This window comes from Camelina sativa, chromosome 1 (genome assembly GCF_030686135.1).
Source record: "Camelina sativa cultivar CO46 ecotype springtype chromosome 1, ASM3068613v1".
NCBI lineage: Eukaryota > Viridiplantae > Streptophyta > Magnoliopsida > Brassicales > Brassicaceae > Camelina > Camelina sativa.
This window is the reverse complement of record NC_141880.1, coordinates 16,572,730-16,589,713: the sequence shown is the minus strand read 5'-3', so window position 1 is coordinate 16,589,713 and position 16,984 is coordinate 16,572,730. Positions and strand designations below refer to the sequence as shown.

Sequence of the window (16,984 nt, the reverse complement as noted above, 5' to 3'; positions counted from 1 at the left end):
TAAACCCTCACTTCAATTCAACATTAATAAAAGATTTATTCCCATTAAGATTCATATTATTAATATTTTCGGTTTCGTACATCAACAATTTGGCGCCCACCGTGGGGCCAGACAGAATCCTTTCTTTGACGACAAGAATTTGAAGACTAAGGCGTTTTCGGAAAACCAGAAGCATGTCTCACACCGATCTCTCCAGCAACGAAGGCGTCAAGTCCTCTACGCCCCGATCTCCCGCAGCTCGCGTGGAGCCCCCGAGGCCAACCATATGGGGCTGCACCCGTTCGAGAACGAACCAGCACCAAGGCGTCAATCCAACCGACCGCGAAGCCGTAGGCGCTACGCGCGTCGCTCCAACCAATGGCCTAGCCAATGGCGCTATCCCTCCAGAACGTGCAGCCGTAGGCGACAATCCAGCTGACCGCGAAGCCGTAGGCGCTACGCACGTCGCCCAGACTAACAGCGTAACCAACGGCACTACTCCGCCTGATCGTGCATCCAACGGCACCACTCCAACCAACCACGTAGCCGCTACTCCCGGCCGTGCGCGAAGAGGCGTTACTATCAGTCAGGCCGCGCTCGATGAAGCTGTACGGAAAACCCTGGACCGTATGAGTGGCCAAGCGGCACCGATGGACCATACGCGACCACAGTCTGACTCCCGACGGGTTCGAGACCAAGACGCGCTGGCACCACGCACTCCGCGAGCTGAGCACAACGCTCCAAGAGCTGAGCACAACGCTCCAAGAGCTGAGCACAACGCTCCAAGAGCTGAGCACAACGCTCCAAGAGCTGAGCACAACACTCCGCAAGATGAGTTCGGCACCCCGCGAGCTGAGCACCATGTTAACGGAAGACCCCGGCTCCCGTCGATCATCGTTGGACCCAATGGCGAGCAGCCGAGAGTGCACTTTCAGGCTGACCGGATGCTCATGGATCGACGTGCTGAGCTAAGTCAACCAGAGAATGCAGAGCATCGCGCCCTCAAGCAAGAACTTCAGCAGATGCAAGCCCAGCTGAAGAAGATTACGTCTCAGATGCATCGTGTAACAAGCGCGGCACCGGAGCTGGAGACCGTTCTGGCAGAAGCACGACGTTCGCCGTTCATCTCAAGGGTTTCAGGTGTCAGAGTTAGACGATATCCTGACACCAGCAAGAACAAGCCACTACCGTATGACGGAAAGGGGGATCCCACGGTCTTCCTGAAATCGATGTCCATTCACATCGGCAGTTCGTACTTCTCACCAGAAGAGGAGGACGCGGGAAGTTGTCAGCTGTTCGTCGAGAGCTTGACTGGTGAAGCATTGAACTGGTTCTCGAGGCTGAAGGCTAATTCGATCGACGGCTATGAAGCACTGACAACCGCCTTCCTCCAGCATCACCAATGCTTCATTCGTGCGCCCGCGTCGAATGCTGACTTGTGGAGAATGTATCAAAAGCCTACCAAGCCATTACGGACTTTCATGGAAAGATTTAAAGGTGTCGTATCCCAACTCGCTATAAGCGACGAGTCCGCCATCGGTGCGTTGAAAAACGCACTCGCTCGTGGCACCAGATTCAAAGACGACTTAACAATCCTCCCCGTCACAAGCTTAGGCGAAGTACTTGCGCGTGCTAATCGGTACATCCAAGTCGAGGAGGATGAAAGGAACCCCGACCAACCGAAAATTCCCGAAAAAATTCCAAGTTCGAAAAACATGGCCGTAGAAGAATACTACGAGCCACGACAGCATTACACCAGAGACTACGCCAAAGGCGAAAAAGGAAGGAAGGCAACGATGTTCGCTATCGAAGGCAACGAGCACCAGCAAGGCAAACGTTGGAACAAGTACGATCGTGAAACTGATGGTCATACCTACAAGGGCAAACGCGGTTATTGCGAATTCCACAAATTTGGAGGACATTCTACGGAGGATCAGCAACAACACGAAAGGCAGCGTGAAGAGGAAGCAACATTACAGAATGACCGAGCACGAGCTCAAAATGACCGAGCACGAGAAATCGCTCGCCTGCCTCCTCCCCCGAAATGAAACCATGACGTGGAAGAACACGATGAACCACCAGCACCTCGCCGAAGGATCAACATGATCATGGGCGGCTTGTCAACGTGCCGCGACTCTGTACGGTCGATCCACGCCTACTGCCGCGAAACAGAAGTAAAGCGCAACTTGCCCTCCCACACCAACATGTTCAAAACATCCTCCGATCCAATTATGTTTACTGAAGAAGACACACTTAACGCGAGTCCCAACAACGACCCCCTTGTCGTAGAAATGATAATTGGGGAAAGCTCGGTTAACGTGATATTCAAAGATGTGCTAATCCAGATGGAAATCGATCTACGTAAAACAACACGTGACACGCAGCTTTTGACGGGATTCGATGGAGACACTATAATGACTGTTGGAACTATCACGCTTCCGATCTATGTTGGCGGTACGATGCACTGCTTCAACTTCGCAATTGTAGACAAACCCATCGTCTACAACGTCATTCTGGGAACACCGTGGCTTCACAAGATGCGCGTTGTGGCTTCTACCTACCACCAATGTGTCAAGTTCCCAAACGCGTAAGGAATCTATACGCTGCGCAGAGATCCTCTAATGGCACGAACTTGTTTCATCATCGAGAAGAAGATGCAAAACGCGAGAGCTTTCGTGATTGCCGAATCAGCACCACTGCAAGACCCACGCACACCACCACCGAAAGAATCTGTGATTCAAGTCAACATCGATCTGTCTGATCCCAAGCGTTGCGTCGGGATAGGCGCCGAGCTACCAATAGGCCTGAGGGACGAGCTCGTTAAGTTCCTACGTCAAAACGCGACCACATTTGCCTGGTCGATAGATCACATGACCAAAATCGACCCCAGTGTTACCAGCCACGAACTTAACGTTGATCCGACTTACAAGCACGTCAAGCAAAAGCGTCGAAAGCTTGGAGTAGAACGTACAACCACAGTAAATGACGAGGTATAAAAACTACTTGATGCGGGATCAATTACTGAAGTTCGCTATCCAGATTGGCTGAGAAACCCGGTCGTGGTTAAGAAGAAGAACGGTGCGTGGAGAGTTTGTGTCGACTTCACAGACCTCAACAAAGCTTGCCCGAAAGACAGTTTTCCTCTTTCGCGCATTGATCAGCTAGTCGAAGCCACAGTTGGAAACGAACAGTTATCTTTCATGGATGCATTCTCGGTATACAACCAAATAATGATGCACATAGACGACCGCGAAAAGACATCATTCATTACCGAACAAGGCACTTTTTGTTACAGAGTCATGCCCTTCAGGCTGAAAAACGCGGGAGTAACATATCAGTGTTTGGTAAATCGGATGTTTGCAAGTCAACTTTGGCGGACAATGGAGGTTTACATTGATGACATGCTCGTCAAGTCGGCTCACGCTGCAGACCATGTTTCACACCTGAAACAATATTTTGAGATTCTCAACAAGTAAAGCATGAAACTGAACCCGGCAAAATGCACGTTTGGGGTCACTTCCGGCGAATTCCTAGGATACCTCGTCAAATCCGAAGCAGATTTCGGCAATCATCAACCTTCCATCTCCAAGGAACACCTGTGAGGTATAACGCCTAACTGGGCGTATTGCCACACTGAATCGATTCATCTTTCGCTCAACGGACAAGTGCTTACCATTTTACCAGCTCCTTCGCGGAAACAAACGTTTTGAATGGATGCCTACCTCAAAGTCGTCCGTAACTTGTCCCAAAAGTTTGAATTCTTTGAGCTCGTCAAAATCCCTCGAAGTGATAATGCCCCAGCTGATGCACTTGCGACGCTCGCTTCCACATCAGACCCTGATCTCCGCCGAGTGATACCTGTAGAAAGCATCGACCAATCAAGCATCGACGTCAACCTTTTGTCTCCCGTTCCAGCTGCATTCCTCGATGCCACACACTCAGTAGAACCAAACAACGTCTTAGCAATCACAAGATCTCCCTCAACGGATTCCACCACGCCAAACATTCCAGCTACGCACTCAGCAGCAACCACTGCTCCTTCGCACGATGACTGACAGACCGAGATTATAGAATATATCGCGGACGAAATTATGCCAAAAGACAAGTGGGAATCACAGCGTCTTCGAGTTAAAAGTGCACACTACACAATGTTGGATGGCAGTTTGTTTCGTTGGGATGCCAATGGCGCTCTTCTCATCTGCGTTAATACGAAGGACATCAATGACATCATGCAAGAAGTTCACGAAGGCACCGGCGGAAGCCACTCTGGAGGTCGTTCTCTAGCACTTCGAATCCGCTGTAACGGACATTTCTGGCCAACCATGGTCGCCGATTGCACCGCCTTTGCATCCAAGTGCGAAAAGTGTCAGCGTCACGCACCATTCATCCACTCTCCGACAGAGCTTCTGCAAACAACATCCCCACCTTACCCCTTCATGCAATGTGCGATGGATATCGTCGGTCCGTTAACTCCGTCAAATCAAAAGAAGTATCTCCTCATAATGATGGACTACTTTACCAACTGGGTCGAAGCAGAATCGTATGTCTCGCTCGAAGCTAATGAAGTCCAGAACTTTGTTTGGAAAAATATCATCTGCAGGCATGGGCTCACATACGAGATCGTTTGCGACAACGGCCCCCAATTCATCTCGCTTCAGTTCGATGGATTCTGCGCTGGCTTGCGGATACGTCTTAGCAAGTCAACCCCACAATACCCGCAGGGCAACGGACAGGCCGAGGCAACCAACAAGACAATCCTCGCTGGAATTAAGAAACGCCTCGATGCAAAGAAAGGTCTATGGGCTGACGAACTCGACGGCGTCCTATGGTCTCATCAAACTTCCCCGCGCACATCTACTGGACGAACACCATTCTCTCTCGCCTACGGCATGGAGGCACTCGCACCAGCCGAAGTAGGAATCCCCACGCTCCAACGTTCCATGCTCGTTCATAATCCCGACTTGAACAACAAAATGCTATGTGATAGACTTCTGTTCGTTGAGGAAGAACGCGACCAAGCTCTACTCCGCATCCAGAACTACCAACAAGCTGCCGCGAAGTTCTACAACAAGAAAGTAAAGTCTCGCTACTTCGCTGAGGGCGACCTCGTCCTCCGCAAAGTCACGAGAATACGAAGGAGAAGAACGCTGGAAAACTCGGCGCGCATTGGGAGGGTCCGTACTTAATCTCCAAGATCGTCAAACCCGGTGTCTACCAGCTACTCGAGATGAATGGCACCCCAGTCCCAAGATCGTGGAATTCCGCCAACCTGAAGCGTTATTATCATTAGTTCAAAAAAAAAAGTGTAATCCGAACTACGAATGGTTTGATCCCTTTCGAGGGTACATAGGCAGCCTTTCAAGAGGTTCAACTATAACTTAAAATATATATATATATATATATATATATATATATATAAGTTTCACAATGAAATGCTTTTGAGCAATCTATCGACTCTCATTCTGACGCCCTGGCCAGGCGCACAGCTCTAAAACGCGCTCCGCATGGGTGCAGTGGTGAAATAATCCACGTCCTTACTTCGATAGGACATTTTAAGCCGAGCCCAGACTCGCATAGCTAGTAGGAACCGGAGTGAGTAAGCCGAGACCCCGACTCGCACACCCGCAATTCCTGCAGCACCCACAGGGTAAGCCGGTCACGCGTACCGCACCTAAACTAGTACGACAAGTCCGTCTTGTCTACTCGAGATGTTTCGGGGAACAACATATCCAGGGTAAGCCAGGAGACGTCCTGCACTGCAAAATATGCCCTGTAATAAACCAAAACGTTGCATCTCTATTGTACGCGATAATCAAACTTTGTGCGATAATTCAGAAGTAACCTCATCATGATGAAGAAAACTAAAAAAAAATCGGCAATAATCGACATTCGCGTAATAGGAAGCAAATAACCAAGTTTATGAAGCAACAGCAAAATGGTTGCAACTATCCGAAAAAGAAATGCAAAAGCAATCAACAGTTGAGTTCGCAATAACAGAAGAAAAATCCAAAAGCAATAACAACAAGCAATAAAGACGAGGACATATCACTCGTTTGCAGCATTGTCGCCACCTCCATCAGCAGATTCCGGGAATGGCTCGAGATCACTATCGAAGAGTGGAGGCACTGCAACTCGGTTCACTTTCGTCCGGAACTCCTCCTCACTAGCAGCAAGACGCAACATCCTATCTTCGGGAATAGCAATGCCCCTCTTGATCAATGTCTCAAGACAATGTCTAGTCCCCGTCAATTGGCTAAGAAGGAGCAAGTCGGACTGTTTCTCGCGTGACGCAATCACGTGCCTCCTCAGGCGGTCAATACGCTTGCAATGTGTCCCAATCACAACAGCAGCCTTAGCACGCTCCCGCTCCCCGCGCTTGTCCCTCGCCTTCCTGAGTCGCTCCAACTCGGTAGCCAGCTTCCGTTGGGATTGCTTGAGGGAGGCCGTCAGCTCCTTGACGAGTGCTGCATTCTCCTTGCTCGACCGTTCAGCTTGAACAAACGCGTCCTGAGCGAGTGAAGCTTCCCTCCTAGCAACACGTACCTTATCCTCGTAATCTCCAGCGAGACGATTCATCCAGCTCAACGCCTAAGGGATCAAAAAAAAAATATATAACAGTCCGATTACGACTAACTAAAATCCACATCAAGAAGTTATCCGCTGAGGGATCGGGTTCTAACCTGAAACTGTCGACGAACGGCTTCCTCGTATGTAGTTGGACAAGCCAGATCACCAGGGGTAGGAAGCGGGACGAAATCACCATGAATCTTGCTGGCGAGGTCCGCGCAAGCTTTCGAATCGCCGGTAAACGCTTGGTCCTTCACGTCGTAGCGAAAGGAGAAGGAGTGGTCAATCCCAACATGACCATCCTCCGTGTGATGCGGACGCCTAGAACTTCCTCCAGCATCACTCCGAGGACTCGAGCGTGACGTCCTCTTCCGAGAACGATCACCACCACCAGCTGCTGGAGCACTCCTACGAGACACCAAAGAAGGCATCTTCGCAGCGCGAGTTGCAGCAACCTCGGCGGATCGAGATCTATGACTAGGCTCACCCATGGGAACGGGCAACTCGCCATCCTCGCCATCCACAACAACAATCTCCACGCCGGTCTCGGCGTTCGGTGCAACAACGTCGGTCGCAACAGCTGGCGCATCTTCGGCATCGAACAAATCAGCATAGCACGGCATCGGACAGTCTCCCATTTGCAATCCGGTTCGCGAACCTGTAAAATAAAAAGAGCCTTAAATACGAAAGCACAAAAGTCTAGAGGACGAAGAAAAGCCAGCAAAACCTACAAGTCTTGAGATGAGAAATGATGTCCGGCCACGAGATAAAGGAAGCAGCTTTGTCAACAGTTCCCAAGTCGCACGCAGCCGAAAATGACGACTTTTGTCCTGCGAAAGTAGAATGTATAATCAGAAAACAAAGTCAAGAAAAACAAAATGATAAGAACCCAACCCAGCCACGGCTACCGGGAACGAAGTTCCAATTGGGAGGGCAGATCGTGTCGGGATCCTCGACCGAGGCATCGTTTATTTCTACGTAGAAGAATCGTCTTCGCCAATCGTGAATATGACTCTTCTGGCCGCTCACGATCGTGAGACCGGCTGCACAGCAAACACAGCATAACCCTGAACTGTCGTGCGTAAATCGAGTGAGCAGCTCGAAGAGGTCGGCACTCATCTCGATGTCCATATACTTGCCCATTATTGTAAGCCCAACTACATTACGGATAGACGAGATCGACAGCTGCGAAAATGCAATCTTCCGTCGCGCACAGTAACTCGTTAGAAATTCTGGGTTTAGTCGGTAAAACAGTCAACGTAAACGCAGAGGTAACCTGCTGGGCAATCCCATGGCCGTTCATCAGCGTTCGGCAGCATAACCTGGAGATCGTCAGGCGTTCCAAAGAGGCCAGTAACGCGGGATATATACCTCTCGTTGCATAGGGAACTTCCAGTATCGCGGGGGATGCGTTCTCTCATACAATCTCTGCGGCGTCTTGGAACTCTGTTACCTACAGGCAAGCCAGCGACGAGAGACCTACGAGCACGTTCCGAGCAAGTACGTTCTTCGTGAGCGAGCACCTTCTCACAACACTGACTTGAAGGAAAGGGAATCAAACTAAGGGCCCGAGTATCCGTAGGGAACATCACTTCGAGCTCCCGAACATCTTCGTCCGTCAAATCCGCGAGATCAGTCACAACACCTCCCCCTTCAGATGGGTCCCACCAGGAAGGATTGTCCGCTCTAGTTTCGTCGAGGCCACTCTCACACGCGCGATACTGATCGTCCCCAAGCTCCTCCGGAACATCTCCAAAGACATCACCTCCAGGAACCATAACGCAGGACCTTGCAAAAAAACAACCAAACAACCGATCAGTATGGGAGCAAAGACATATTGAAAGCGCAATAGATTCCGGATAGAACGAGCACAACCAAATGAAATGCGTACTGCGTACCGCGTACCGGGCAATGCGTACTGCGTACCGCGTACCGCGTACCGCGCAATGCGTACTGCGTACCGCACCCTGCGTACTACGTACTGCACCCTGCGTCCCTCGTACTACGTACCATGAACTGCGTATTGCGTACCGCGCACTGCGCACTGCATACTGCGTACCACATACCGTGCACTGCGCACTGCGTACCACATACCGTGCACTGCGCACTGCGTACTGCATCCTGCGTACTGTGCACTGCACCCTGCGTCCCACATACTACGTACCATGTACTGCATACTGCGCACCACGACCCGCATACTGCGCGCCATGTACAGCATATCGCGTCCTGCGTACTGCATCCTATCTCAGCGAGACTCCTGCAAGAACACCATCTCGTCAATCGAACACATGTGCGAGCTCGCCATCACATCTCGCAGGACCATCAATCTCGCCTACGCATCGCCGAGAAACCACCAAGCACGTCTCCACCTCTCCACCGCGAATCTTGGAGCTCACCTCTTCGCTACTTCGCCCAAGGAACCAGCACGCCTCGTATCAAAATCAGCACGGCCCATGTCAATCTCGCCACCAAGTATTCCGTCTCGCCGCAGCCTACCGCACCACCGCTTCACGAAGTGCGCCGTCAACATATTCTCTCCGTTGTACGCCCACTACACGCCATCATCGCGTCTCGAGCGGGGATCGGATCAGGACGCCTCACGGTCCCAACCCGGATGACTAGGCACGGCGGCACGGCAAGCGGGACCAGGACGCCTAACGGTCCTGGCCCAGAAGGCGAGGCACGGAGGGCAAGACTAGGACGCCTAACGGTCCTGGCCCGGATGACAAGGCGCGGTGGCACGGTAGACGGGACCAGGACGCCTAACGGTCCTGGCCCGGATGGCGAAGCGCGGTGAGCGAAACCAGGATGCCTAACGGTCCTTGTCCGGATGACAAGCAAGGAGGTGCAACGGGTGAGAAGCAATCGGCAGATTTGGCCAGACCTGGCTGGTCGGGGAGCGGCTGGCGGCGAGCTAAGAGCTGAGCTTTCCAGCAAGAGGCGTATGGAGGCAGAGCGACTCACGGCTTTGGTCGGCTCTGTGGCGGTGGAAGGGCTGAGCACGCGCAGATCGGATCCAACCGCAAGGAGGCGACACTGGCGAGAGAGTCACGGCGGTCGGATCCAGCGGCGGTGGCAATGCGAGAGAGCCATGGCGAGAGAGTCACGGCGGCCGGATCCAGCGACGGTGGCGATGCGAGAGAGCCATGGCGAGAGAGTCACGGCAGCCGGATCCAGCGGCGGATCCAGCGGCGGTGGCGAGGCGAGAGAGTCATGGCGGTCAGATCCAGCCGCAAGGAGGCGACACCGGCAAGAGAGTCACGGCGCGAGACCAGGGTCTTACAGACACAAAAAAAGGGAAGAAGAAGATGAGAGAGAAAGAGAATTCACCTTTTGGAGAAGGAAGCAAAGATAGAAGTAAAAAGAAAAATAGGTCAAGGGAACATATATAAATGGGGGGACCATTGCGTCGACCGAGGTAAAAAGGAAAACCCTATATTTTAAGCTTCCTCCACTTCCTGCGCCTCGAGAAACGTGCAGAACGCGCAAAACCCTCATCTAAAACCCGAGAGACCTAGTAAAACGTGCACAATGCACTATTCATCTCGGAATTTCCCAGATGCCTCAAAAAACGTGCGCAATACACTATTCATCCAGGAATCTCCCGAATGCCTCAAAAAACGTGTGCAATGCACTATTCATCTAGGAACCTTCCGGGAGGCCTTCAAGCTCTTAAAAATCTTTTGTTCCTTCTGCAGGACGGACCTAGAGACACATAACTGCACTCGACGGGCTCAAGCAAGCCATCGCACATCGGACTAGGGGGGACCATTGTTGGATATGGGCTTTGCCCCCAACATTTATAGAAACCCAAACAGAAGATCGTATGAAGTTTTGGGCCTGAGGACTTGGATTTGGCCCATCTGGCCCCAGGGGTAAAATCGTCATTTTACAGAGGGAGAGAAGAAACCCTAGGACAATGGCCCACTATAAATACCAGAGGTCGTTGTCAGAGAAAAGGATCCACTTTTTGGGCAATTAGAGAGAGAAGAGCAATTATTTTCGTATTAACTGCGCTTAGCTCCTTAATTGTCATTTTCCGTAAACCCTCTCTTCAATTCAACGTTAATAAAAGGACTAGCTCCGATTTATTCCCATTAAGATTCGTATTATTAATATTGTCGGTTTCGTACATCAACAATTTGGCGCCCACCGTGGGGCCAGACAGAATCCTTTCTTTGACGACAAGAATTTGAAGACTAAGGCGTTTTCGGAAAACCAGAAGCATGTCTCACACCGATCTCTCCAGCAACGAAGGCGTCGATGACAAAGGTGAATTCTTCTCAGTTAGAATTAAATGACTATATTTCAATTTTCTTCTCAAAATAATAACCAATCAAAAATTAAATTAAATCATCATTAATTGGATATATAATAGATATTAAATAATTTATTACTAAATTTTAAGATAAATGCTCTTTATCAATTATTAAAAGAAAAATTGTAGCTAATTAATTAAATCTTGCAACGATGCATTTGGCTTGTGGTTGTTGTTACTTTATATCTTTGGAACTTATTAATCAAATATAAAAACAAATGAAAGGTTTATATTAAGAAAGACTAAACCATCAATATTCGATCAGAAAATGGAAATAAAATTAGCCAAACAAATCTAACTACAATTTTGGATTACTCTAGAAAACAATATATCAATTTTAGAGTTTTATTTTTTTATATATAAGCTTTTTTTGTGTTTGTGTGTTTACATGTAAAAATTTTAATACAAAACAATAGAACTTGTGAAAGCCCCTTGGCCCAGTGGTTATATGGTTTATCATTCATTATTTATCATCATCAGCACCACTATAATCATAATTGAATACTTAAAATGGTTTCTTTATATAGGTTATTTCTTTAAAAAATTATTATTAATTTTAACTACTAAAATTTACAAAGTATTAACATGTAAAATTTATTTTGAAAATTCAGTTACATAATATGCAGTTTACTTTTTTCGCGATTCAGTTTTTTGTTTATAGGAATCTAATCAAATAGAATGTACATTTTAATTTTCATAGAATATAGAGAAAACAAATTGAAGATTATGTTTTCTAACAATTTCAGAACATGAAGAAATATATTCTAATTTTTGTAGAACAAAGAGTAAACTATAGAATATGTATTAGTATTCTAATTACAATAGAACATAAATAACTTCTACATTTTATAAAACACATAGAATGTGTAGAATACATTATTTAAATTATGTAGAACATGTACAATATATGTAATACACATTCTAAACTCATAAGGTGTATTCTAAACTTTATAGATCATATTTTATCCATCTAAAATGGCAATAAAAACAACATATTTTTGATGTTATATGGATTTTCATGTCTTATTTCATTATTTTCCTAGGAATTTACCTTAATGGTTTTTTGAAAAAAATGATTAAATCAACTGTAAATGGTAATTGAAAAAGAGTTGACATTTGTTAATAGAATCATCAATGCATCAATGTTTAGATATTTTATTTTTTATTTCCAATATTCCATTTTGATGGTATTTTGAAAAATATGTGCTTTTTTTCTTAGGACTTGGATTAAATTGTCAAATACGCAATTATCATCACTCCTAAAATAAATAGAAAAATTTGCATCTACTCCTACTTTCATACTAAGTAATATCACATACACCCACTTTATGCTACACATATACTTTTACTATATTAAATGACAATAAACCCCTAACTAAATTTCTTCTAACTAAATAAAAAAAAAAAAAACTCACACATCTTCTTCTTCATTGTTTCTCTTTTATCTCTCTTTCTCCCCCCCCCCCCCCCTCCATTCAATTTCTAGGGGTTTTACGAATGGCAATAACCCATGTGAAAAAGTCACCGACACCGTTGACCACCGTGGGATCACCGCCATAAGATCTAATACCAGTCGATGAAGAGCCGCCAGGTTCATCATCGTTAAGCCTTTGAGATCCTGAGCTGCTTCTCTTTTTGTTTACAACACTAATTCTGAAATTTGCAAGAACACTTTTTGGACTTGTAGGTGCGAACATGGCGGAGAGGTTTCCTTACTATGGAATCAAATCAAACCTAATAAGCTATTTGACCGGACCACTTGGACAATCCACGGCGGCAACCGCCACTAATGTCGCCAACGCTTGGTCTGGAATCACTTGGTCAATTTACGGCGCCATCCACCGCTAATACGAGCGATCATAGCAGTATTGAGATTCTTTTTCTTACGAAAACAAAACAAAGTTGTATTTAATTTTCTAAATTCAGTTATTTCTAGGGCTTAATGACCACATGGTCATAGTTTAGTGGATGTGCTTGAGTAGTGTATAGAAGTGTAATTCATGTGGTTATCTAAGATATGTGATCTATAGACTATAGGTAACATTAAGAAGAATTAAGAAGTGTAATTCATGTGGTTATCCAAGATATGTTCACTCATTTTTCCTGGGGTTTGTTATTATCCTGGGTTTTGTTCTTCAAAATCTTTTGGGATTGCATGAGATGAGTATTCCTTTGTTGATTGATGTCTTTGTCTTGTTGTATAGTCTTGAAGTCTTCATTTCTTGGTCTTGAAGTCTTTTGTTGACAGTTGAACTGTTGCATAATTGGGTTTTTGTCTTCATGGTTCCTTGAAAAATGGAGTCTTGATGGAGTCGGTAGAAGAGATTGCCTCTTTCTTTTACAAAATAATATAATAAATATACAATTATAGTACAAGTACAAGCAGGATTTATTAGAAAGTAAATATTTTTAAGAGCTCTACTATCAATATATATATATATATATACACACACACAAATACACTTTATAAAATTAACTTAGGAGTAAGGTTTTGCGTAGGAGTGTAAACCATTTTTTTTTAATAGATATGTTTTGAAATGGATCGTCGTCTTGCGTATTGTTGTCCTGTGTTATATCATCTTCGTCGTCCTAGGAGGATAAATTCATCGCAATTGTTTCGAGGAGTTTCTTGATCTTTTCTTTGCCTCTACTTTTCTTTGTTCCTGAGGATGAAGTTGTTAATTCTGTAGGACTTGGTAGTTTATGAGGCAAAGTTTTTGTTTGAATAGGTGGTAATGTTTGGGATACTGTAGCTATAGACTACTTTATTTGTTGATGTGTCCTAGGAGGATAAATCCACCAACTTGGAGACACGATATTTAGCTTCTTCACTTTTATAGTGGTTGAGCGCGAGTTTATTCCGATAGATATATGCATCCTTTGCTTCTCCAAACGGATTCTCACCCAGAGAGTTAAGGAATAAAACAGAATGCAACCAAAGCTAAAGACATCCACTTTTGAAGTTTCTCGAGTTTTAACACAAGAATCTAACTTCCTCAAATTATTGTTTGCAATCTGTTCTGCAGGTTGAAAACTTGTATCATAATGACCTGTACAAAGAGATAAGTTAGCATATTCGACAAAACAAATTAAATTATAGATTCATCAAAACAAATTAACTTACTTATTGTTTCATCTTTAGATTTTGGGTCTAGGATGATAGGTTCGGTGTAGGTGGTACAGAAATTAGCAATCTTTGTCGTGATAGATTTTTTTCCACATATTATGACTATGTTCTGTGGGTTCAAATCTCGATGCATAAAACCCATCTTATGCAAGTGATTCAAATCTTTAGCAACTTCCTCCATCAACTTCAACATAAGAGAATAGATGTCTTTTCGTATTGTCATACCGGTATTGGCGATATAATCTTGAAGAAGTTTTGGAAAGGGTATTTGACGACTAGTTTTCATGTTTCGAAAGCATTTCACAAGCTATTCTAGCGTGAAACACTAACGCTCTTCGGAAGTGTAGTAAAATCCATCATCCTTATCGAAAGTGACCCAATCGAGAATGTTATTGTGTTTATCGCAATCCTCCATGATACTGTATTCTCTTTCTGATTTGTTGAGGTTCTCAGTAGACAACGTCCTCCACTTGACCATCACTTTTTCCCCGGGGTCATAAAACCCTAGGCATGAGTGAAACTGTTTGCCTTCTTCCACTACGTGTGGCGAAACACAAAGCTTTCCAATCCTCTTTCATCGTTTTTGTGCTTGATCGTAAGACGTTGAGAACATGTCCACCAGATGTGATGAACTTTAACCATGCACCAATGAAACGGATTATCATCATCAATTAATAAAAAATAGACGAGAATCATCCACTCTCAAGCCAATATGTAAATGTGCTACAAAAGATGATGCAAAATGACTCATTAAACAACCCATGCAGTTGATAAACCAATAATAATCATCAACTAGAGCATTATCAATTCAACACAAGTATCATAGAACCCACACAGCTGATAAACCAATAATCATCATAAAATAGAGCATTATTAGTTCACCACAAGTATCATAGAACCCATACAGTTGATAAACCAATAATCATCATCAACTAGTGCACTATCAATTCACCACAAGTATCATAGAACCCATACAATTAATAAATCAATTGCATAATCAATAATTCACTACAAGTATCATAGAACCCGAGATGGTCACCTTCTCCACTTCCAACTCATGCTACACATTTGATAACCAAACATACGCATATTAAAAGGTATAACTGATTGTCAAAAACAAAAAAAAGGTATAACCTTTGGGGCTTAAACAAAAAGCAATCACTACAGAAAGAGGGTTCCTTTAATGACATTGGAAGATTTTGAACTTGCATTTGATAAACCAAAAATACGCATGTTAAAAGGTATAATCTTTGGGGCTTAAACAAAAAACAATCACTACAAAAAGAAGGTTCCTTTAATGACATTGGAGGATTTTGAACTTGCATTTGATAAACCAAACATATGCATGTTAAAAAGTATAAATTTTGGGGCTTAAACAAAAGGCAATCACTACAGAAAGAAGGTTCCTTTAATGACATAGTAGAATCTTGAACTTGCCAAAGTTGAGAAATTTCTGAAAAATCCTAAAATGTGTCTACTTTTTTTCTGAAAATAGCTCATTTAAATTAGATGTGACTGCAAAGAAAATAAAGAAGTGTAGAGAGATAGAAACACCACTAACTTGTTGTCTTTGGTTTGCAGATTTGGCACACAAGAATCAAAGACAACAAAGAAGAAGGAAAAGCTCTCTCGTTTCTCTCTTCTTCGCCAGCATTTCTCGTTTCTCTGAAGTAGGAAGAAGGAAAAGTTTCTCTTTTTTTTCTCGTACGTTCTCACATGCCAACACTTCCTTCTCCTCTTACGATGTAAAACAACAAGTGCCTGCGAGTTCGGGTTTTCGATTCGGGTCGGATCGGGTTTTTGGGTATTTGGTTGTTTAAAAATTGTGTCGAAGATAACCGAAACAAAATTTCAGCGGTCCTTCACAAATTCCCTACACATCATACTCTCTAGTTTTCATAATTTTGTTTTCAATGCTTGTATATATACTCGTGTATTTCAAATCAAGTTTAATAAAGTAAGTTTTAATCATCCCACTTGTCTATATTTTGAGTTACTCGTTTTATTTAAAGTCGTATAATTAGAGTTTTACAACAACGTTATATAACTATATTTTATATTGGGGTTTGTTATTGGAACGTATGGTATCAGAGCCAAAAGATTTTTGCTTATGGTATGATATATGTTTTTCTTAAAACATCGAAGCCAAAAGAAACTGTGTTTAATCTAACCTTAAGTCTAGTGTTAAAAACCAACCTTCGAGAACCTTGTCAAGAGAGTTGATAGCATAGGTGTTCCAGACTGTAAGACCAGAAGGCAATGAGTCTGTTGGTAAGCCCATGCGTCATTCGTCATCGTTAAGATCGGTTAGTTTGCATTTTTAGCATCAGATTAAGGATCAATTAAACATGGCATCTACGGTTAGGAAGTTGTTTAAGTCTAAGCATGCATCATCTTCTACATCTCAAAAAACAATTAATTCAAGAGAATTTATGTCAAAAATTACAACCTTTAATCAAGAGTTATCGAAGGAGTTCCACGGGATTCTACATGACATCTTGACCCTATCATCGCAATTTACTTTCTGCTCTTTCAATTTCTTGTCTAGAGATCTCAATTAGCGGGCTGATCTCTTGCAAAAAGAGCCCTTTTGTGTAATGAACCCTAATTGAGGAATGAGAAATCGATTATTTGACCAAAAAAAAATCAAAAAATATCAAAAGATCAACTACTGCATGTTAATCCACAAAATATATATCAAATAGGAGCTTTTGATTTTAGAACTGCATATTTAATCAAAGAACATGAACAAACTTTATCATTACAAAATGAATTTGAAGAAATTAAACTACTTTCTTCTATGGCTTTAGAAAATTATATATAAAAGAACTAAATTTTATTATATTCATTTTGGTCTAATACAAATAGCAATTAAACCTTTATCTAGAACATGGATTGATTCTCCAATACTCATGTTATGAAGAGATAAAACACTTTTAAAATTTGAGGACTTCTTATTGGGAGCAGTATAATCAAACTTATGCAACAGAGCT

The 16,984-nt window shown here is 44.2% G+C and overlaps 1 protein-coding gene across 1 annotated transcript; it reads right to left on the bottom strand.

Moving 5' to 3' along the window:
• Positions 1-6,024: 6,024 nt before the first annotated feature.
• Positions 6,025-7,689, bottom strand: LOC147950007 (uncharacterized). Its single transcript, XM_087511855.1, has 4 exons — positions 7,455-7,689; positions 7,278-7,376; positions 6,660-7,204; positions 6,025-6,567 (listed from the first exon to the last, which is right to left on the bottom strand). The coding sequence occupies exons 1-4, from the start codon at positions 7,687-7,689 to the stop codon at positions 6,025-6,027; spliced, it is 1,422 nt and encodes a 473-aa protein (XP_087367981.1).
• Between the last annotated feature and the right edge of the window lie 9,295 nt (positions 7,690-16,984).

Coding starts and splice junctions, on each gene's coding strand:
- LOC147950007 (XM_087511855.1), bottom strand. CDS start 7,689: ATGGGCAAGTATATGGACATCGAGATGAGTGCCGACCTCTTCGAGCTG. Junction 7,377..7,454: donor CAATTGGAACTTCGTTCCCG/GTAGCCGTGGCT, acceptor CTACTTTCGCAG/GACAAAAGTCGTCATTTTCG. Junction 6,568..6,659: donor CCGTTCGTCGACAGTTTCAG/GTTAGAACCCGA, acceptor TTGATCCCTTAG/GCGTTGAGCTGGATGAATCG.